A 24,723-nucleotide genomic window follows, 5' to 3' on the forward strand; every position below is an offset into this window, starting at 1 on the left:
TTAAAATAATAAATTAAGCTGGCAAACACCAGCAGTACAGTAGAAAAGAAGGTGCATGAACTTCCGAAGGCAACACCAGATCCTGCCTGGGTGCTAGCTGGCAGCTCCCTTTCTGGGCAAGACATTTAAGTAGACCTTGGCATAGTTACACCTCCAAGCCTTCCAAATGAGGTCCTTCTCCTATATGCATCGTGTGAAGGTATTTGTAATGTGCCTGCAAGGTAGATAGAAGCCCCAGAATGGAGTATTATGGTATTGTGGTCCAGAAAATCAGAGAATACCAGCCCTTGTAACTTTATTACAGTATTTATATCTTGCCTCTAAACACGGTCAGTAGTGTCCAAATCTGTTTCATTACCATCCAAAAGAGTGCAGTCAAGAACACTGAAAGCTAAAATGTTAAATCGCCTGGCTTAGTCGGCCATGTGAAACACAAATCAATAGAAGAAAGCATTTTCAGCAGCCAACACACTTCAGTGACTGCAGTAACACAACACAGGTGTAATTGGAGAGCAATGCGATCAGATGTCAAAAGGGACACAGCCCAACAGGCATTGTTAGAATTACAGCTTACCTTGACATCTAACATGATCCCACCAGCATTGAATTCAATTATCTATATATCTGCGACACAATATTTCATATTCTGAGTTACACTGCAGGTTGGCACATACACACACACACACATCAGAAGACAGGAGGAAGTTATGGAGATAGAGGTGTCTTTTGTGTAGATTGTAAGAAGATCATCCTATGCTTTATAGGCTTCAGCAAAACCTTTGTGTAGATCATGAGAAATTTATAGGTTCTGAAAGAAATAGGTATGTCTCAACACTTGATTGTCTCGATGTGTAACTTGAACTATGGACAAGACACTATCATTAAGACAGAATATGGAAGGACAGAATGGTTTCCTATAGGCAAAAATGTCAGACCAGAATGAATTTTATCTCCTCTGTTCAATCTGTACACAGAACATATAATATGGAGCACTGGATTAGATTCAGAAAGAGGAGGAATGCAAACTGGCGGAAGAAGCACCGATGCAGATAACACCAACTTACCGGCAGAAAAGAGCCATGACTTGTTAAGGAAAGTGAACACGCAAAAACAGGATTGCAGCTGAATGTGAAGAAGACCAAAATCATGACTGGAGAAGAACCACACAATTTTAGCATTGAGAATGAATGGTTCAATCACCCATCCATCCATCCATCATTCCTTGGTTCAATCATCTAACCATCCATCATTCAGAAAGAAGACTGAGACTTGGAAGGGCAGCAATGAAGGAATTAGAAAACATCAAGTATAAGGACGTGTCACTGTAGACCAAGACCGAGATCATCCACACTCTAGTATTTCAAGTCACCTTGTATGGGTGTGGAATCTGGTGGGTAAAGAAAGCTGACAGAGAAAAACAAATGAATTGTTCGAAATAAGGTGCTGGAGGGCTTTGTGGATACCAGAAAGACAAACAAGTCGTTGCTAGATCAAATCAAGCATGCACTTCCTCCAAAGGCAAAAAAATGTGGAAGCTGAGGCGGCCCTACTTTGGGCACATCATGACAACGCAGGATTCCCTGGAAAAGAGAATAATGCTGGAAAAGTTGGAAGGCAGCAGGAAAAGAGGAAGACCCAATGCAAGGTGGACAGATTCCTTTCAGTTTACAAGAGCTGAGCAACATGGTTGAGGACAGGACATTCTGGAGAGCTCCCAGTCGTAAGGTTGCTATGAGTCAGAGGTGACTTGATGGCACATAACAACAGCCTTTTAATGTTCAGCATATAAATGAAGGGTTTCCACTTTCTCCTACTGACTTCTCACAGCAAACCCACAAGGGTGACTATTACATCTCCCTGTGCAGAGCATCCTAGAAAAAACAAATAAACATCTTTTCCCCCTCCTAAATCCTACAGATGGGTAACTTTCTAGTTGATGTATGTTCTATATTAGTGGGTTGTGTGGAAATTATTGCATGCAAATTTAAGAAATGCAAATATTATTTGTAGACGAAAACGTAATGCACAGTAATATCGAAGCAAGCATTGTTCTTATAGACAATAATCTTCTTTAGGAAAGCTGTAATAAACCTGGGAATCTTGTCAATGAATTAAAGCCAAGAACATGGTGAATATCTGGCAAGAATCAATGGTAACTAAAAACAAAAACAAAAGCAGAACAGGTGTTTAATTTTAAACAGCATTCCTAGGTGACTGACTGATGCTTTTGCTGTTTTGTAATTCTTCAGACAGATACTCTGCTTAGCATTTAATTTAAAACACCATGCAATATGGTTCCGTAATGCTAATCTTTCACTTTTTGTGGCTTATATTTCAAAGCATTGTTTGAGGATGTATGGATTAGAACAGTTGATAACAATAGATGCCATAATTTAGGCTTAGAAGTACACAGTTAAACTACACAAGTCCTGGGAGATCAAGGGTCATCTTCCAATACTTCTGTTTTTAGCTGAAAGCAGCCAGGGTGATGGGCTCAAATTGGAATGAGACAGAAGTCACAAGAGAAAATTTTCTACCCCTTCCTCCCAACGTTTGCTAACAGTATACAGTCGTGCCCCGCTTTACGATTACCCCACATTACGACGAATCCACTTCATGATGATGTTTTTCAATCGCTTTTGCGATTGCAAAACGATGGTCTAAATGGGGGAATTTCGCTTTGCGATGTTCGGTTCCCTGCTTCAGGAACCGATTCTTCGCATTATGACGATCTTTACAGCTGATCGTTGGGTTTTCAAAATGGCCACCGGGTGATTAAAATGGCTCCCTGCTGTGTTTAGGGACAGATTCCTTGCTATACAGGTACCAAAAATGGCCGCCGTATGGAGGATCTTCGCCGGATGGTGAGTTTTTAGCCCATTGGAACGCATTGAACGGTTTTAAATGCATTTCAATGGGCTTTTTATTTTCACTTTACGAAGTTTTCGCTTAACAGCAATTTTCCTGGAATGGATTGTTGCCATTAAGCAAGGCACCACTGTACATTTCTGTTTTTTGAGCTACTGTTTCTTCCACTGGAGAAATATAAATGTTTGTGTTTGTGTGTGCGCGCGCATGCGCATGTGTATGTGTGTGTGTGTGTGTGTCTGTGTGTGTGTGCGTGTGAGCATGTGCACGCATGTACTTTGCCATATGTATCAATGTATGTGTGTTGATTTGGGTCGCAACAGGTCACCTGGATGTGCTGACACAGCACAACAAGCACTCTCTAAACCAATGTTTCCCAACCTTGGGTAGCCCAGGTGTGCTTGGACTACAAGTCCCAGAAATTCGAGTGGTGAAGACTTTTGTAGTTCAAGAATACCTGGGTCACCCAAGATTGGGAACCCCTGCTCTAAACTCATTAAAAAAAATCTAATCTCAAGATCATGACCAAGAAAACAAGTGATATGTTTTCTTTGTGTTACATTTTTTTACAGTTTGTACAAAATGTCTCTAAAGCTAGTTTTCCTTCTGAAGCTAAGCAGATATACACAAAGCAAGATCAAAAGTACATTCTTTCATTTTCTGTCACTGGAACCAAAAGAGTGTGAGCACCAAATGAGATCTGGAACACAGTTCAGAATGACTGAGATTACTTAAAGATAGGAAGGAGGTGTGTTAGCAAGCAACCGATAATTACTAAGATTTTCAGGTTCTACAATTCACCAGTTCACTTCTTCAGACAAACTACTGCCTCTTTTTCAACAAATGAAGCTACCTGCCTCTCAAGAAGGCATTTATCTCTTCCTTGATCCATCTCGTGAACTGAGGAGCCCAATGGGATAAGTGGTAGATACACACAAAATGGCATGTCTAACTAACTTGCTTGGGTCCCCTGCCAAAAACAACTAAAATTGGCCCAGCAATAAAGATTTTCCCAACACCACAGGGCCAATCAGGCCTCTGGACAATTATGTAGACTACCACGATCAAAATATTCAATATAAGTAATTGAACTGTAGAGCTGGAAGGGATTCCAAAGCCCACCCCATTCCAAAGCAGAAAATACACAGCTCAAGTCGTTGTAGATGGACATCATTTTATCCTCCAAGTTCCCGTCAAATATATCACAACAGGTCTCAGAGACTTTCTTCACACTACCAGATAAGGTCAGACGGTAAGAGACCTAGCTAAACCCTTCACAGAGAAGCTGATTTATTTCTTGATTCTTTATCATTTATAACGATAATTTTCAATATATTCATGCTTTTATTACTATGCTTTATATAGCTTTCTTGTGGCTTAAACCATCACAGAGGGCCTTAGATGCTCAAAAGGTGGAGCATAAATTCAACAATAAAGGAAAATAAACAACAAATATGAACACAATTTCAGTCTGGCACTCTTCCTACACAACCATTTGCCTTTTTGAAGAACATGAGTCAAGAGGTAGAATACCAAGTTGTCAACAAAAAGAGCAATATACGGTATATAAGATAGGCTGGAGGAAAACCTCTTGACCTTTTGAGCTACTGTTACTGATTAGGTCTGATCTATGTGAACACATACTGTAATGCTTTTTTAAAATGTCCCTTTACCTGTGTGGTACATTCACCATGTAAATGCATTATGACATATTCAGAATTGGTTCTGGATTCTAACTGGACCCATTAAAATCAATCTGACCTAAGTTCGTCACATGTCCTGTCGATTGTTGTTGGTCTACTCTAAGTAATAATTCCATAATAGCATCTAGAAGTGCTCTGAAGTCTGAATGGTTGTAAAAATACTACAAAGATGAAGGAAAAATGAAGTTAAGCAAAGCTGTTTGAGACTAAGTATCCCTATAAGGAAAGATTAAAAGGTTATGATCTATCATAAAGGCACCATAATAACAGCAATGTAAAGTCAAGCTAGAAAGTGAGACAAGATGTTCTTTTGCAAGTGCCACCATTGGGTAGAGGGCAGAATATATACCATTTCAGCACCATGGCTTATAAGTTTAAAGCTCTGGTGCTTTTTGATTAGAAGGTCTGATGATCATCAATGACTATTTCATCCAGTTCCCCTGTTCACTTTCTGCTTAATTCCAGTCTTCCAGTAGCAGGAGGGCAAAGATATTTTCCCAGCAACAATACCTTGCTGATAGCTAAATTTGTTCAAATATAACGTATCTTGAGAGTACTTATTTTTGAACTCCCAATTAAGACCCATTAACTTTAAAAACAGCTTGTTCTCAGTAGAGACGAAGAAATGCTAGAACTGGTTCATTGATATGAATCAATGCCTACAATTTTGGAACCATCCTGGGAATGTGGCTATCAAAACTCTCATTAAGAAAGCCTCCATAATTTACACCATGGGAAAGAACCGTCATGATATCTAGAGCATGACATAGGAGTAAAATCCCAAATCTTTCAAATGCTATGGGCAACGAAGCTTCCTCCAACAGTTGGGCCTTTCCTTCTGTCCCCTATAACCAAGGCTATCTCCTAGAACACTGTCACCATACCATTTCTCTATCTTTTAAATCCTTCCTCAACAGTTACCAGAAAGGCTGGCACAAGCCTTACTGCCACATTTCAAATAGAAAGAAAACTCTATTCTCCCTCACTTACCCCAGCCTGTTTTCTTGCCCCACTTCTCCTATGGTCTCACTTATACTGAATACTTAAATTGTGAGCCCACTCCTCAATTATTTTATATAACACGATATGCACAGGGTCATATTTTGTAAACATTTATCATCATCATCATATTTTCATGCGCATAACAATCTTTTCCTCCTTGTATTCTTTTTCTGGAAATAAACCAACTTGCCATTAGGTCCTAAATTAGATACCTGGGTGCAGTTTCCCCAGCTTTTACCAATCCAGTCATAGAAGAAACTGGGAATGTATGGTAAATAAGTTCTCATGATGTCATCAACCAGAAACACCACACACATGGGTCTGTATATCCTGTAATATTAACATGAATGCCAAGAGTAGACGTTGCTGTGACAGTTTGAGGAGAGGTCCGCCATATTTGACCAGGAACATGATTGGCATCTTATCAAATTGGCACACAGCCACTCCCATAGTAACAGGTTTCATGGATGGAGATATAGCATATGATGCCAATCATAGTCTTACAGGTTATCTGAGGAAGGTCCTTATGTTACCGAAAGCAGTGTGGGCAACGGCCACATGGAAAGGCCAACCACTTAGAAAATTTAAGAACTAGGCCACTGCCTTCTTACCTCCAGCAGAAAAGACTGAGAATGTCACAAAGAGTGTTACAAATTGTGGTACGTCGCTGAGTAATGGCATGGCTAAAAAAAATCTTGTAAATAATTAAATAAATAAATAAATAAATAAAAGATAATTATATTAATCATTAGTTGGGATTAAAAAAAAACCCTGCAGGATTATTGCCACATATTCAAATCCCTGACATCTCTTCATAGTGTATCTATCAATGTGCAGGAAGGGTGATGAAGAGGATGTGGCATTGTTATGGCTCAGCTGTAATTGTATAAATTAACTCTTTTTCTTGTGTGTGGAATAACAGTTAGACGTATATTTCCTCCAATGCTTATCTGTCCTGGACAAAGTTTCCCTTTGGTGTTTCCCATTTCATTTGCACCTTCTTACAGGGATAGTACAAAGGTTCTGTTCTTACCTGTAAGACAGCTAGTGAGTGACAGAAACAGCAGCAGTTTCCATGACGACCACATGTTTTGCCTCAAAGGTCTTCTGCCCCTCAGCTGGTGTGAATTGTTAGCAGCTCTGAGGTTTCTTCATTAAAACGTAGCCTGGCGAAGCAAAACACAGCTCTTTGATAAGTATTCTTCCCACCCTTTTTTGTTTTGTTTTTGCTTACAAATGATTACAAATGGTTCTCTGTAAGCAACACTTGATGACCAGAGATGGCACCAGCATTTTTCTTGTCATGGCATTCTCAAAGTGTGTCCTTTATTGGTAGAAATTCAAGATGATAATAAATAAATAAATAAATAAATAAATAAATAAATAAATAAATAAATAAATAAATAAATAAATAAATACATACATACATACATACATACATACATACATACATACATACATACGTACGTACGTACATACTAAGGTAAAGGTTCCCCTTGACATTTAGTCCAGTCGTGTCTGACTCTAGGGGGCAGTGCTCATCCCTGTTTCCAAGCCATAGAGCCAGCGTTTGTCCGTACTTTCCATGGTCACGTGGTCAGCATGTCTAGACACGGAACGCCATGCATTGGTATACAAGAATGTTTGAGTTGTGGAATTTACTTTTTGGAACTTATGTAACCAATCAGATTCTGTCTGGTGTTAGCCAATGGATGTTAAGTGGGTCAACGGCCAGACAGAAAAAGAAATGACAATTCATAGTCTGTTAGAAATAATATGTGTAGTCTATAAGGTGTTGTCTGTTAGGAATCTGATTGTACTGTTAGTCTGACAAGTTGTCTGTTACTATGTCTGATAAGAATACGTTATGAAACAGTTATAAGTCTGTCAAGCACACAAGTCTATATCAAGTACAAATGTTTTCAAGCATTTTTAGTTTATTCTACATATGTGTCACACAGTAAATATTTTTATAGTTTTACCAAGACTAAATGAATATTATTTGAACTGTTGGCACACGCAAGGGAGAATACCATTCATGATCTATGTGATTTTTTTATATTAAGCTTGAACCTCTGTCTGTAAACTCTCAGTACATCCAACAACTGCAGCCTTTCTATGTAGATTATCTGTTATATAAAATGCATGGAGCACTCTGATCTCCCTTTCCATAATTGCTTTAGGATATAGCCAATATGACCTGAGCTGCATTATTAGTTGCAGCTGGTCTACCAAAGCAGCAGAATTAGGCAGCAGAATCTGGGGATGGGGTGAGGGTTAGACTGCAGGCGTTTTGCCATTTTTAATGTTCCCCTCTGTAAAACACCATCATACACACATAGACATACATTTGTGGAAAAAAATGTATTATGGAAAGTGAATCTCAGATGAGGTTGCCTGGTTTCAGGTTTTGACCTTGAGATTTACGTTCTGGGTAATAATACTCAGGTTTCAGACCTGAAATCTCAGGGGTTGGTATGCTCTTCTTCCCTGTACTGTATAAGAATTAACTTTCATGTAATTATTTGAACAAATGAAGACTCACCACGTTTTGTAATTAATCAAACAGAGACTCACATCTTTGTGTTTTAAAAACTGAATTAATTACCAACAGTAGCATGCTTTCATATGATATGCTTCCAATGCAAATTATCATCCAGCCCTTGGCTTCCCAAATACTAGGCCACTGCTCAGTTTTATCAAACTCAGCTTGACTCACTGTGAAATTGATGTCTCGTTTCTGCAAGTGCTCTCGCTTTGAATTTGGCTTTAGGTGAAACTTGTTGGCAGCTCTGCTCCAAACATGACTGTCCATCAAATGCTTAATGTATTGGTCACAATGCGATACCAACCATTACGCAGACTCTCTGGTAGTGACAAAGAAGGGATTGTACCCCTCCCGGCATCCTTGACTGGTCATATTGATGAGATATTTATGGGCAACATCTCCAACCAATAGAGCATAATGACTTCGTAGTGAAGTTTCACATATATTGTGCCTCTAGCATATCTACACCTCAGAAAATATTTCTCAATTAAATATTATGGCTAGCTGTTTTCCCCCCACTTCTGTGAGAATCTGAGCTTCAGTATTCTCCCCAGACTGCTGAGCTATAGCTTTCATGAATATTTTGATGACCTTTCCCCCCTCAGAGCTTATTTACTCTCTTTCCTGCTTAGCGGTGGATCACTTATGGCACTACGACATTGAGAATTAAGTTTTGGGTACTCCTTGTTTTGGTAGTTTAATGCACCAGAACGTATAATGAGTGACGTGGGACACAGTAAACAGGTGGGTACAGGGCTTAGGTAACATCTTCCCCTCTTGTTTTTTCTATGTAACCACTTGTTGATACGGAAATTGCTATTTTCAGACTTTATTTCTTCCTTCTTGGAAATAAGCTCATGTTCTGTTTTGTTAGATAGGTAGCACATGGGGACCCTTTCAAGATGGCTATAAGCATATAAGTTATAAGCATAAATCCATACATTTTAAGTCCATACATTAAGTTCTGTTTAAAATTTAGAATTCTTTCTTCTGCATTGCCTCAGAATGGCTTTCTTAAAACAATAAATATGTGTTTTCTATTTTATCTAATGTCTACAATTTGCTAGCAGAAATTTATCAGTGTATCCGGTAGACCATCCAGACTGCAGCCATTGGTGTCATCAACATTCAAGCTGTTCTTTCCTATGTAAAGCTTGGCGTCCTTTTTCCTCTGGCAACGTGGGTGCCATATTGTGGAGCGATACTCGGCCATTTCCTGACATTTTTATTGTGGATAAAGAAGAGCAACATCCTACATTCATAAACTGGAGGTTTTTTGAACAACTGAATTCATGCAATTTTCCCTCGAGTATACCAGTGGGGGCAAAACAGTAACACATTAAGAGGGGTTTTGTTTTCATTTTGTGTTTTGTTTGTTTGTTTTGGTACAAGGAGCCTCGTGGTTAAACTGCTGGACTGCAGCCAAAACTGTGCCCACGACCAAGGGTTCAATCCCAGGTAGCGGCTCAAGGTTGACTCAGCCTTCTATCCTTCCGAGGTCGGTAAACTGAGTGACCAGCTCACTGGGGGAGGGGGCAATGTGTAGCCTGCATAATTAACTTGTAAACCGCCCAGAGAGTACTTTAAGCCCTATGAGGCAGTATATAAGAAGCACACTTTGCTTTCTCCCCCCCCCCTTTGGTAATTGATTCTTGGTTCTCTATATCTGAGATGTTCCCAGGCATATTCAGACAGAAGGATATAGTGTAAATGCTCTAATTTCTTTAATAATCTCTTGGAGATTTATTAATTTGTTAGCACAACAACTGCAACATTCATACATCAGTATTTTGGACTGTCAACATGCCCACTTTGCATTGTGTGGATATTTGCGTTCTCATTTCAAATGCTGAAATTCCCAGCTATATTTCTTTGATATCTACCAGTGCCGCCTCACAAGCTCCATTGGTGATTAGAGATACCCATTCCCATGTGGTTCCTGCTCGTTATCTACAGCCTGGAATTAATTTAGCCACCAGTCGTTGCCATTGTTTATTGAACAATGTTTCCTGGGAGGGTAACTGAGTATCAACAGGGGCCTTAAAGGTCATTGCCAGGTCAATGATCTGTACCCAACTACAGTCTCCAGTTTAGGACCATGTATAAATGTAAAAATATTTGCCATATCGTCCCATATATTTGCCATATAGTCCCAATCTAATGAATGGGGAAGTGGAGTGGTCCATGAAAGCTCACATTTTAAAAACCCAGTTAGTCTTTACGATGCCACAACATTTTTGTCTTCTTTTTTGTTTTATTTTGTTTTCTTCCTGATTGATCATCTCCAATGGTGGATTAAAATTACCCAACCTCACTAGTTTGACTCTGTTTTTAGTATCTCCCAGGGATGTTGGCAAGTCTTTGGGTCCAAGTCCCAAGTCTGAGTCCAAGTCCCAAGTCTGAGTCCAAGTCTTTGGTACGAAGTCCAGAGTCCCAATCCCCAAACCAGAATCCCTATTAAAAGGAAGCTTTTCCCCCCAGAAAAAAAAGAGGGGGAGGGAGGATTCCAAGTCATGAGTCAAGTCCAAGTCATTGAGGGGAAAAACCTAAGTCGAGTCACTAGTACAATTCAAGTCCGACTTGACAGCAAGTTCCACAACGTGAGTCCCTATCGCTGGTATCTCTCCCCCCCCCCTTTTTTTTTAGCAATTCCTTATACTGCCAAAATTCTTGCCAGTGGTACAATAGATGACCTGGCTCACCAGCTGGTCTTGCAACCTCTCTTTTTTAAAAGTTTTCCCCAAGTTTTCTAGATACTTTCTAAATATGGATTTATTTGTAGACCACATGAGAACACTGCACTACAAGATTACTGTCTGCAGGATATTGCTCAAGCATTTATTATTACCTGTGTTGATGACAAAGAAAGGAGGATTGATTGCCTGCATCCCTAGTGTCTGGTGAACAATTAAAAAAACAATATAACAGGAACAAAAACACAAAGGCTACCCATTTGTGCTTCTAATTTATCCCATTGGCTATGCTGTATTACACATGAAATAGTTGCAGCAAAACCTCCTACATAGTGTGATGGCATAAAACAGTACTTCCCAGCATTGGAACCCCAGATGCTCCTGGACTAAGACTCCTAGAAGCCTCCACTGCTAGTTGTGCTGACCAGGATTTTTGGGAGTTGTAGTCCAAGAACATCTAGTTATCCAAGATTGGGAAGCACTGGCCTAGAATGTTTAGTTATTCAGGGAACAAAACAGTTATAGTCCAAAAAATCTGAGAAAAGGAAAGATTATTAATTAGACAAGGGTTAAAACTTGATGAACAAAACTGAAAATGTGTGGGTGAACAAAACCATTTATGATTAGTTTTCTGCATGGTCAAAAATACAAATTCCTGTACAGTAATATAGGAGGGGGAGATTACCTGCTTCATTGAGAACATTTGGATCAACATAGTTGTGATGAAAAACAAAAGGAACATGGTAATTGGAATCAACTACCAACTACCCAATGAAGGAGGTATGCAGATAAAACTTGAAAAACAAATTGCAAGGATTTCAAAGAGTCATGATGTAGTAGTGATGGAAGATTTCAATTATCCTGATATCTCTTGGGAGGCAAATTTTGCCATGTATGGTCCTTCTAAGAAATTCCTAGTTTGTCTGGCTGATAATTTTCTCCTACAAAAGGTGGATAAAGTAACTAGAAGAGTAGCGATCCTTGACTTGATTCTAACAAACAGAGATTACTTGGTGGAGGAAATGTCAGTAAGGGGAACTCTGGGCAAGAGTGACCATATTTTGCTAGAATTCTTGATTTCAAAAGAAACCAAAGCAGAGTGCAGCCACACATATATGCTGAATTTTTTTAAAAAGCTGATTTTAATAAACTCTGACCAAACATAAGTAAGGTCCCATGGCAGGAAACAAGAAAAGGAGGTGGGAGGGGGAGATTCTTAAAGAGTAAATTCTGAAGGCATAACTACAAACAATCCCAACAAGAAAAAAAAGGTGGAGACAGCAAAAAAGACTAGTGTTGCTTCACAAAAAGCTCAGAGGACTTGAAAACAAAAAAGGACACATATAGGAAGTAGAAAGAAAGCCAGGCCACAGAGGAAGAGTCTAGGCAAGTAGCAAGGAATTGCAGGGATGGCATTAGGAGGGCAAAAGCTGGGAATGAGCTGAGGTTAGCTGAAGACACTAAAAGCAACAAAAAAGCTTTCCTGCTTCTACGTAGCAAAAGATAAAGATAAGAAGGAGTGGCTCAGCTACTCAATGGAGGTGGAAAAATAATAACAGACAACAAAGAAATGGCAGAAGTACTCAGTCTGAGCTCAGTCTTTTCCTGAAGAACAGACTATGATCCTCCAGAGAAATGTGAAGTACAAGTGGAGGGGACAGACAGCAGCTGGAGATTGGTGAATAAATAGTCAAGGGATAACTTATTACCTTGAAAAGGTTCAAATCTCCAGAGTTGGATGAACTGCATCCAAGAGTATTAAATGGCTGGCTGAAGAATTCTCAGAACCACTGTCCATTATTTTCTTGAAATCATGGGAAATGGGTGAAGTGCCTGACAATTAGAGGAGGCTAATATTGTCCCTATCTTCAAAAATGGTAAAAAGGAAGAACCTGGGAACTACAAACCAGTCAGCCTGATGTAAATCCCAGGAAAAATTCTGGAACAGATTATAAAGCAATCACTATGCAGACACCTAGAAAACAATGCAGTAATAACTAGAAAACAACACATATTTGTCAGCAACAAATCCTGCCAGACTAATTTGATTTCATGTTTTGATCAGATAACCTCCCTGATAGACTTCTGGAATGCTGTAGACATTGTACAGTAGTGCCTCACATAGCAACGATAATCCGTGCAGCAAAAATTGCTGCAAAGCGATTTTGTCTCTATGCGATATTAAAAAGCCCATAGGAATGCATTGAAACCCCTTCAATGCATTCCTATGGGCTTAAAACTCACCTTAAAGCGAAAATCCTCCATATGGCAGCCATTTTCGCTGCCTGGTAAGCGAGGAATCCATCCCAGAAAACAGCGGGCAGCCATTTTTTTAACCCAGCGGCCATTTTAGAACCGCCGATCAGCTGTTAAAAAATCATCGCTTTGAGATGATCGGTAAGCGAAACAGGGAACCGATCATCGCAAAGCGACTTTTCCCCATAGGGAACATCGCAAAGCAATTGCAAAAAGTTAATTGCTATGCGATTTCATTGTTAAACAGGGTGCCCGTTAAGCGAGGTACCACTGTACATCGACTTCAGCAAAGCTTTTGACAAAGTGCCCCATGATATTCTGATTAGCAAGCTAACTAGGTGTTGGCTAGATAGAACAACTGTCAGGTGGATACACAGTTGGCTACAAAATCATACTCAAAGGGTGATAATTAATGACTCCTTCTCAAACAGGGAGGAAGGAACAATTGGAGTACCCCAGGGCTCAGTCCTTGGCCTAGTACCATTTTTATTAATGACATGGATCGGGGGGGTGGAATGTTAATCAAATTTGTGGATGACACAAAATTGAGTGGAACAGCTAACACCTGAAGACAGAAACAAAATTCAAAATGATCTAGACAGATTTGACCAACTCCAGTCCCTCCTGACTACTTTTCAAGTATTTGAAAAGCGCTATCTTAACATAAATAATTATATCTCCCCTCAGTCTTCTTTTCTCAAGGCTAAAAATGCCCAGTTCTTTCATTCTTTCCTCATAGGGCTTGGTTTCCAGCCTCCTGATCAGCCTTGTTGCCCTCCTCTGAACTTGTCCCAATTTGTCAGGATCCTTCTTGAAGTGCGATCTCCAGAGCTGGACACAATACTCAAGAAGAGGCCTAAACAGTGTGGAATAGAGGGGAACTAGTGCCTTGCGGGATTTGGAAAATATACTTCTAAAATAGCATTTGCCTTTTTTTGTAGCCACATCACACTGGCTCATAATCAGCTTGTGATCGACAATGATCCCAAGATCCTTCTTGCACATAATACTGTGGAGCCAGCTATCCTCCATCTTGAGAAATTCCACAACTGGGACACCACACACCCCGAACCATGCTATAACATCTAAGGTTCTTCAGCCCAGAACCGTTGCCTACTCTAGTCCACCATTTTAGAAACAGTCAAACTACCTGAGATGCTTTGCACTTAGAATGTGATCACATGTTATCAATTTAGATTTTTTACAATCAGACATGCTATCTATAGTTTGTTTGGCTGAGAGGGACCTGTCTAGGCTGGGGTGACTGTCAATTTATCCAGCATTGGCCAATCATTCCTTTCTGCCTCAGAATTGAAAGAAAACGCCACCTCTCTGCTAAGAGTTATTTTCCCGTCTCTTTGTCAACAACAACTGTAAGCAATGAAACATTTTTCTTCTTTCTACTACTGATACCTCAGAGTGAGTTATTGAAACTGTAAATGCCAGTTTATGAGAGAGAGGTCGATTACCTGGGAACTTGAATTATTCTGCAAATTTCTGTACTTATGCTGTGTAACAAAAGGAAAATTATAAACAGAGTTGTAAAGCTCTGCAACAATGTGGTCCTTCCAAACTACAATTATCTGCAAAACCAAGTTGCAAATGAAGCTCTCCTGATCACCATCATCAGGAACTAAACAAAAGGAAACTAACTGGCAACATGGTGAATCCTGGAAACCTTCTGGTAGTATAAACAGAATCCCTTTACCTCTTAAAGAAGTTTCACTTCTGCTTATTTATTTAGTGTGTCATATAGTCCAGTCAATACACTGAAGTGTGTGAGAGTTTATTGAAGTTACAAATATATATTTTTTATTATTATTATTATTTTATTATTATTATTTATTTTATTTATATCCTACCTATCTGGTCTTATGACCACTCTAGGCTGCTTCCAAATACATACATAAAATGACATATAAATATAACACACAAATTATTACATTAAATAGCAAATTCTTCAAGATGGAAAAAATAAAATAAATAAAGAAAGAAAGAAAAAAAAAACAAATATTAACTGGAGGGAAGGCCTGCGTGAACATCCATGTTTTTAATTGGTTTTTAAAGATAACCAGCGTAGAGTCCGCATGAATCTCCGGAGGAAGATTGTCCCAGAGGTGAGGAGCTACCACCGAGAAGGCCCGGTTTCTTGTTTTTTTTCCCCTTCCGGGCCTCCCTCAGCATCAAGCTCCTCAGCCTCACCTCCTGACTCACGGGTGATACGGGTAGACCTTGGTGGGAGTAGGCATTCCTACTATATTTTTAATATATATATTTTAAAAATCATTCCAATCAGTTGATCTCCAAAGCAAAGCAAAGTGTGCTGCTTATATACTGACCCATAGCACTTAAAGCACTCTCTGAGTGGCTTACAATTTTTTTTAATTATGTAGGCTACTCATTACTCCCTGAGTACTTAATTTATCAGCCTTGGGAGGATGGAAGGCTGAATCAACCTGGGGGTGGCTACCTGAGTCCATTAGGATAGAATTCAAGTTTTGAGCAGAGTCCTGACTGAAGTATTGCAGTTTAACCACTGTGCCATGAGGCCCCATACTTCTTTACAAGGTACTTACTTCTTTCTCACAAGGCCTTTTGCCTTCAAGTCATTAGCTGTACATTTCCCTCACAGAATTAACAGAACCCTCTCTAGAAAAATACAGTGTCACAAAACATTTCAGCCTGAACTACTTAGAAATGAGTTTTGGAACTACACCCTGTCACTCAAACACTGCCTTAATTGGGGATTATACAACATTTTTAGTTGAGCAGTCTCTTGCTTACAAAGTATTCAAAGTAAGTATGAAATTTTGCATATAAATCCAAACCCTGACATATTAAATCAAGACTGTTTGGGACAGGTTCATTGGCTAGATTGGTAGAGTAATGCAAGCAGAGAAGTTAAGATACCCCAAGGATATTAACTTGTGCGGATTTCTTTTGCATAATAATAGGATTTAAATAAGCTCAGAACCCCCTTTCTTACTCATTAAAAAGGAGAGATGGCATCTCCATCCCACTTTTTTTTTGGAAAAAAAAAAAAACAAAGCCCATTTTTATTCTTATCACATTTGTGTTACCGTGTACAGCTTCATGAAATCAGCTTTTTTTAGATGAGGAGAAGATAAAATTTGCTTACTGGTAGCTGAAAGGGGAATCGTCATCTGTAAATCAAAGGCAGCAGGTAATCTGAGACAAAAGCTTTGTCTGGGAAATTTAGCCCCTGTCTCATCTCACAGGTTATCTGAAAAGGTAATTTTGCAGGTCCCTTGTCTTAGCCAGTGTGTTTCTGTCTCCCAAACCTTGTGACAATTTAGTTTACCATTGATATAAAGTGCACTGATTTGTTGAGGAAATTAAATATGGAGGTGTGCCTGCATTCTCATCTTTATTCATTTGTGCAGCACAGTGCAATGGGGATCTGCAAAGCAGTTGACAAATCCTTCATCCGTACTAATGTAGTCTGTCTTGATTCAATGCCACACCTCAGTGAGGAATTTGAAAATTCCACAAGATTCTACACCTCCATCTAAGAGCAACACAAGGAGGGTGGGGTTTTTTTGTTCTTATTTTGGTTTATTTTACCTCTTTAAAGGGACATATAATTTGCATAGCTGGCTGGATATCTCAATGAGATAGGTATCTGGTTGGGGTTCCCAGAGGTTCAGAGTTCAATCCACCACTGTACCTCCCAGAAGAATGAGCCTGTATGGCCTTGGGCAAGCTGCAGAATCCCAGGATACCCCCAGAAGAAGGGAATGTCAAATGTAAGCCACCTTTGAGTACTTTCTACTTAGAAAACTCTAGAAAAGGGTTGCCGTAAGAGAGAACTGACTTAACAGCATACAATTATTATTACTTATAATTGGCACAAACTGTATCTAGTGTCATTTCACACACACACAGCAAGACCACAGAACTGACTTATAAAACAGATACGAACACCCCATTCATTGCTTAAATTCCTAAATGGCTCTGAAACAAAGCAGCAATTGTACTAGTTTCACACAAAGTGTGCAGTTGTACTAATTGCTCAGTTTTGCACAAACCCTGAAAACTTTGTTCTGAACAGTGTGCAGAGCACCTGCATATTCCTCACGATCCTTGGTGAGGTGATGGATGTAGTCATTCTCCAACCTCACCTGCAAGAGGGAGAAAGTGAGGATATACAGTGGTGCCTCGCTTAACGACGTTAATTTGTTCCAGCAAAATCGCTGTAGAGCAAAAATATCGTAAAATGAAAATAAAAAAAAAACACTGAAACACATTAAAACCTGGTTAATGCATTCCAATGGGCTAAAAACTCACCCTCCAGTGAAGATCCTCCATATGGTGGCCATTTTCGGTGCCTGTATAGTGAGGAATCCGTCCCTAAGCACACTGGGGAGCCATTTTTAGCACCCGGTGGCCATTTTGAAAACCCGACGATAACCTGTTTTGATCCTCGTAATGCGAAGAATCGGTTCCCGAAGCAGGAAACCGATCTTCGCAAAGCGAAAAAAACATTTAAAACATCATTTTGCGATCTCAATTGCGATCACAAAAACATTGTGAAGCGGAGTCGCCATAATGCGGGGTAACCGTTAAGCGGGGCACGACTGTACATCTGTACTGTGCAGTACTGAACTGATGCCTTTAAACCTGCAGCAGGCCTGCAAATGCTGGCAATGACATGATGAATGGGGGCAAAAAACAGGACTAGTTTTGCTGGACAGCTAGGCCCTCAACAGATGGGAAACCTTGATGTCTGAGCATTCAGCCTGGAGGCAGGCAGTGCATCACGGCCTCTCCCAATTTAAAGAGACCCTTGTCCAGCAGGCCGAGGCAAAGAGGCAGTCCTGAAACCAGCCAAATCAGGGAGCTGGACAGGGGACAGATTGCATTTGTCTGTAGTGTGGAAGGGATTGTCACTCTCGAATTGGCCTTCTCAGTCACATTAGACGCTGTTCCAAGTTCTCCATACAGAGCACATTGCCATAGTCTTTCGAGACTGAAGGATGCCTATCCATAAAATCATAATCATGAGTTATCAAGTCCAAAATCCCTTCAGAAGCAGGAAATCCACCACTAAGGCAACCCTGATACGTTGCTGTCCAACCTCCATTTAATAATCTCCAGTGAAAGAGATTCTATCACTTTCCAAAGCCGTCTCTTTCCAAAATCCCCAGGCTTCAAAGTTGAGGATTCTGGAAATTGTAACGAATGCCTATGCTGGCTGGTTTACTTTAACAGTGCAGATGATTTCTGTGGTTCTCATTCGAAACTCTTAGACAAATGATGGCATCACATTACATGCTTGGACTGGAACTCTTAGAACCTCCCAACTAACATGAGCATTGGTAGGAAATGGTGGGCCATAAATACCAGTTCTTGTAGAATGCAGGACAGAAGGTCCAGTTTCACTGGTGTCTACTGGAAGAATCCCTGTAGGCAATGAATTCACCACCATATGCACACAATGTCAGATGAAGTAGGCGTTTGGTCTCATTCAGCCTGGCTTTTCCTTATAGTCTTATTTTTTTAACTAAGGTACAATGCATGGAATGTAATCTTTACAATTAAGTTTCCTGTGTGAAACAGATTAAGCTCCTGTTGAGTTTTTCAAATGATGTCGCATGGTTACAGCTCTTGGTCTTTGGATTTGAGAAAATGTGTTTAACCGAGGAAAATCCATCTGTGAATATGTTCCAAAATAAGTTTCAATAACAGCTGTTGCTAGAGCCCCCTCATCCCCCATCACACAGTTCTTCCCCTTTCAGTTTTTGCTCTTCAAGAATGACTTAAGCTGCTTTTTTTCAGATACATTTGATTTAAAGAGACTACATCTATTTGTCATTCTACAATTTATGTATTATGCCCATTCACACATACACTGTATATACCTTCATTTTATTCATTACATCATGGATAGACTGAACAGCTTGCGATGATCTGACTGTGCTCTGTGAAGATGAAATTGTATGTAAATAAAGCTCTTGTCTGTGTGACTGCTTGTTTTAGGCCCATTAGGCTATTGCACTAAATGAAATTGTTATGCAGATTGTCATTTGCATATGTGCATTTATATGCAGATGGGTAAATGCACTGTAATCTCAATTGATCAGGCATGGAGGGACACACACATGGTCCTCTCTTTTTGGCTTGATGAAATAACCATAAAGGACATTGTGGTTTATCATTCTCCTGCAGTAGAGGTATAACAAAGGAATTTACATAAAGCTTGGGAAATTACTTTTAGGAAGGATTTCACTTACTGAAACAATCCATAGTGGAAAAGATGATACTCTGGGTTTCAAAGCATCCTCCTATCAATTATAGTGTGATATCACATGCTATTATAGCCACTTACAATTTCTGAAACCAAACATTTTGCAGTGGCTTATTACCTCTATCATTTATTTCCTATGGAATGAAACTGGGTTTGAAAATTCCTTTTTGATGTGTCTCATCAGGCAGTCTAAATTAGCCCTGTGCACCAGCTTTGATCAAATAGTAAACTCTGGGTTGAATGGGGCACTTCCTGTCAACCCAGCTAACGGAAAAACAAAAAGACCTAACCCAGTTCTGATGGTGATCAGAACTATCCCAGATTACACCATCACAAATTTGGCATTTGGAAGATTAAAATGAAAAACCTCAGCTGAAAAGTGGGGAAAGGGGAATAGAAATTTAGGATACTATGTACTGCAGATGCAAGGTGATAACAAAGAGGGAGCAGACACACAGTTTTACCAGCAGCAGCTAATTAATTAAAATGACTTTTCCTTCACACACACCTATTGATGAAAGTGCAAGGAAGTTCCCTGAGTGAGATCAGCTAAGCTTTATATTACCTTGCAGATGACATACCTGTTTGGTTCTTCTATGTACTAACTGAATTACAGGAGGTGCTGTGCTGTAATGGCTTGTTTAGTTCCACTTTGATCTTGAACTAAGCACATATGGCTGTGTTGGGTAAGTATACTTTCTTGTTTGGGTTTGAAGAGAATAGGCTTTCGTCAGTTTGAACACAGCAGAGTCTTTGTACTTGGTTGTGTTCTCTTTTTTTCTGGATTTTGGGGGTTCCTAATTCTGTTTGTCACTTGCCTTTCTTGGACTGGACTTTTCTACCGGGCATTAGCCAAAGCAAACTTGTTACTGTGGAACGAGCAGTACTCTGCCTCCTGTACACGACCTCCAATGCAAGGAACATCCCTATGTTGGCAGGAGTATGTGGGGAAAGGGGGGGGGGAAGGAAACCTACAGCAAATTTTGGAAGTAACTTGTTTCCCCAAAATGCTGTTTGCAATTTGGCATGGAGACTCTAGCATCCTGCCCAGGTTCATAGGGATGTGTAACCCTGTCCCCATAAGTTATAGCTATTTGTCCCCAGTCAAGTAAAGGGGAATTCCAAATATTCCAAGATCTAAATATTTTGTATTCGCGAAGGCTATCCTATGTGTACATATCAGGCTAAATATTTTGTCCAGAATCAAGCCTGGATTATATTAGATAGGGGAGCAGGAAAGGATCATGCTATGTTAAACTGCACCCTGATCCAAAGTGATGAATAATGAACTCAGAATAAGAAATTCAGCAGTTGAGAAATTTGGTGAGCATTCTTCAGATCCTTATTGTCAAGTAGTTGTAGGCAGGGTTGCATCTTCAAAAAGGACTGGGACTAGAGATGGGCTGATAGGTGTGCCCATGCGCACAGACAGCAGTTCAGCTTCCATAAATCATTTCCCCCCCTGTGGTTTATGGGTTATATGTGGTTTGTGGGCAGCCACAAACTGCTCTGATTTGTCATTTTAATGGGTTGTGCCTATCTCTAATTAGGACTCCTGTGCTTGGGCCAGGAGGAGAGCAGCCTACAAATCATGCAAAATTAAATAAACAAAGTAAAAATAAGTTCCCTGACACCATAGTTTACCCTACCTCTAAACTGAACTGGTACTGTGTGTTTTCAATTATTCTTATTTTACATCAAGTGACAACCTTCGAGGTAAAAGGCAAAGGTAAAGTTTCCCTTTGACAATTTGTCCAGTTGTGTCCATCTCTAGGGGGCGGTGCTCATCCCCGTTTCCAACCCATAGAGCTAACATTTGTACGAAGACAATCATCTGTGGTCACGTGGCCAGCGCAACCAGACATGGAACGCCGTTACCTTCCCACAGTGGTGGTACCTATTTATCTACTTGCATTTTGTATTTTGTATGCTTTCGAACTGGTAGGTTGGCGGGAGCTGGGACAAGCGATGGGGGCTCACTCCGACATGTGGATTCGATCTTATGACTGCAGGTCTTCCGACCTTGCAGCACAGAGGCTTCTGCGGTTTAACCCACAGCGCCACCACACCCTCTAACCTTCGAGGGGGTAGCCCAGAATTAATATAGTGAATATGTTATAATCGTGGCTACAGTTTAGGTTTCCAAGACATTCCTTATTTTAAGAGGCTGTTTCTAAACTACAAACATCTTGATCCTATAGGGAACCATGTCTTTTCTCTCTTTTTTCCCTCCCAGCACATTACTAAGTATAATTAATGATGCTGATTCCAGACCTCAGGCCCCCGAAGTGTCCTTTATTTTCACGTTTAATGTTGGGAAAGCAAGCCTGACACCAGTGTAGTACCCCATAGCAAATAAATAAACAACGGGCATTTGGGAGAAGAGTCTCTCTTGGCATGCTTTGGCTTTCATTCATGAGAATGTGTTTGCATACTGAGCAGCTTGTGCTTTGCATAAGGACTTCAAGCTGCATCTTGAGAATTTGTTGAAGCTATCACGCATGAAGTCAGATCATCCATTTCATTTTGTTCAATTTTGTCTGCTCTCTGGAAGCAGCTGTTTAGGATGTGAGCCCACTTCTTTTCCCCATCAAAAAGCATAAAAGCTTGCTGCTTCTATACCGCCCCACCATGCTTAAAGCACTCTCTGGGCGATTTACAATTTAATTATGCAGGCTACACATTGCCTTTGAGTGAGGTGGGTACTCCATTTACCAAGCTTGGAAAACTGGAAGGCTGAGTGAACCTTGAGTCGGCTACCTGGATTGAACCTGGGTCATAAGCAGAGTTTTGGCTGCAGTACTGCAGTTTAGTAACTGCACTACGAGGCTCCTCCATCACCTAATCCTTTCAGTGAAAGATGCCAAGGAGTTGTTCCAGAACTTCCACAGTTCAATGGCCAAGTGGTCTACTATTGATCTGTAACCCCAGTGCTGCACATTTAGATTTTTTTTTCCACATTAGTAGAATGCCATGTTGCTTGTATAAGGATTTGTTCATGGAATTGTGTGTATTGTATTTTCAGTTCTTCTTCCACTCATAGACCTCTAGATCAGCTGTTCCCTGAGATTTTGTTGAACTTCAGCTTCCAAGAGTGTCTTCCCCCAGGACAAGACTCTAACAGGACCATTTGGAAGTTACTTAACAGACTTGGAAGCAAAGTACGAAGATAAAAAAAAAATCAATTAAAATGGAGTTACTTGGATACAGGAGAAATTTTCTGAGACCATGGAGACATTCAACCAGTGCAGCACATCTACATACAATTTATGCCCCACCATCTGTACAGAAAATCTAGCAAATGTCTGAGATAATGCTATTGAAATAGCCCACTTGTGGTCAAAAACTGTTAACAATGTTCAGGAGATCGAGCTTTTTGACTGGGGAAAAAACAATAATGATTAGTACTGAACTTTTTATCTGGAAAAAAATTATAATCATTAGCGCTTTTCTAATGAAAAGTATCAGAACACTTTCCTACCAGTCAAGCACAAATTAAATTACACTAAGCAAACTGTAAATAGCAAAATGGTTTCTGGGACTGATTGTGGCCCTAAGGGGAAATATATTTCACTAGGATTGTACTGATCACTTCCCTTTTTATGAAAAAGGGAAAATATTCTGTGTTTGTTAATTCATTTATTAAGGGCAATGGAGTGGGGCATAGCTCTTCCATGTCAAATATAAAATGGTATTGTAAACAGAGCAGCCAGTTAGACACCACCTAAGAATCATAGAAAAGTGAAGTTGGAAGGGGCCTACAAGTCCACCTTGTCCAACACCCTGCTCAGTGCAGGAATATAATCAAAGCATATCTGCCAGGTGATTATCTAATTTTTTCTTGAATATGTATTTGCGAAGGCTTTCACGGCCGGGATCTAATGGTTGTTGTGGGTTTTTCGGGCTTCTTGGCCGTGTTCTGAAAGTGGTTCTTCCTAACGTTTCGCCAGTCTCTGTGGCCACAGAGACTGGCGAAACGCTAGGAAGAACCACTTTCAGGACACGGCCAAGAAGCCCGAAAAACCCACAGCAACCATTTTCTTGAATACCTCGTGTTAGAGCACTCACCCACTCCTGACGTAACTGGTTCCACTGTCGTACTGCTCTAACAGTTAGGACGTTTTTCCTGATATTCCACTGAAATCTGGCTTCCTTTAACTTGAGCCCATTGTTGCATGTCGAGAACAGATCTTTCTCCTCCTCTGTATGACAGCCTTTCAAATATTTGAAGACTGCTTCTATCACCCCTCAATCTTCTTTTCTCAGGGCTAAACATGCACAGTTCCTTCAGCCTTTCCTCATAAGGCTTAGCTTCCAGCCCCTGGATCATCCTTGTTGCCCTCCTCTGAACTTGTTCCAATTTGTTAGCATCTTTCTTGAAGTGTGGTGTCCAGAGGAAATTTTATATATATAGATTAGTACATTTAAGTATGTAAAAGGTAAAGGTAAAGGTTCCCCTTGACAATTTTTGTCCAGTCATGTTCAACTCTAGGGGGCGGTGCTCATCCCCATTTCCAAGCCATAGAGCCAGCGTTTTGTCCAAAGACAATCGTCCGTGGTCACATGGCCAGTATGACTTAGACACGGAACGCTGTTACCTTCCCACCGAGGTGGTCCCTATTTATCTACTTGCATTTGTATGCTTTCGAACCGCTAGGTTGGCGGGAGCTGGGACAAGCGATGGGCGCTCACTTCGTCGCGTGGATTCGATCTTACGACTGCTGGTCTTCTGACCCTGCAACACAGGCTTCTGCGGTTTAGCCCACAGCGCCACCACGTCCCTATAAGTATGTATGTACACATAAATTAACCCATGCATCACCAAAAAGGCAAAATACTGTGCTGATCTAGGAAAATTGCAAATGCTAATTCATAAGCAAAGGAACAAACGTAGACTGTTTCAAAAATAATATAAACAATTTTGTTTTTACAGACTGAAGCCTGTGGGTTTCTTTAGGGATTCACTCCATATTGTGTTTGGTTTTCCTCTTTTCCTGCTGCCTTCAACCTTTCCCAACCTAATTGTTTTTAAGGACAGCCTCAGTTTCAGCATTTTTCCTCCAGGGATAGTTCAGGGTTGATTTGACCTAGGAACCACTACGTCATTTTCTGGCCATCCAGAATATCTGCAAAGCTCTCTTTTAGCACCACATTTCAAATGAATCAATTTTTCTCCTGTCAGCTTTCTTAACTGTCCAACTTTCACTTCCATACATGGTGATCAGAAATATAAGAGTGTGGCTGATCTTGAGCTTAAATTGTGAAAAGCTATGTGGATAAAGGCAATCACCTAGCAGTTTTATCAGGAGACTGATTTCAGGTGACAAGTTTGCCTGACATGTTTGCAGTCCAGGTGCTACTACGTTCCACATTTCCTCCTTCTAG

The 24,723-nt window shown here is 40.2% G+C and overlaps 1 protein-coding gene across 4 annotated transcripts in view; it reads right to left on the bottom strand.

Moving 5' to 3' along the window:
* Positions 1–24,723, bottom strand: part of CNTN5 (contactin 5) — a 590,502-nt gene that overhangs the window by 454,594 nt on the left and 111,185 nt on the right. For all 4 annotated transcript variants that reach the window (XM_078390096.1, XM_078390094.1, XM_078390095.1 and 1 more), the window contains exon 2: positions 6,607–6,739. In XM_078390096.1, the coding sequence (XP_078246222.1) occupies positions 6,607–6,661 (55 nt within the window). In that variant the 5' untranslated portion in view covers positions 6,662–6,739. The remainder of the gene's footprint in view (positions 1–6,606; positions 6,740–24,723) is intronic.

Source organism: Pogona vitticeps, chromosome 3, assembly GCF_051106095.1.
Source record: "Pogona vitticeps strain Pit_001003342236 chromosome 3, PviZW2.1, whole genome shotgun sequence".
Lineage (NCBI taxonomy): Eukaryota > Metazoa > Chordata > Lepidosauria > Squamata > Agamidae > Pogona > Pogona vitticeps.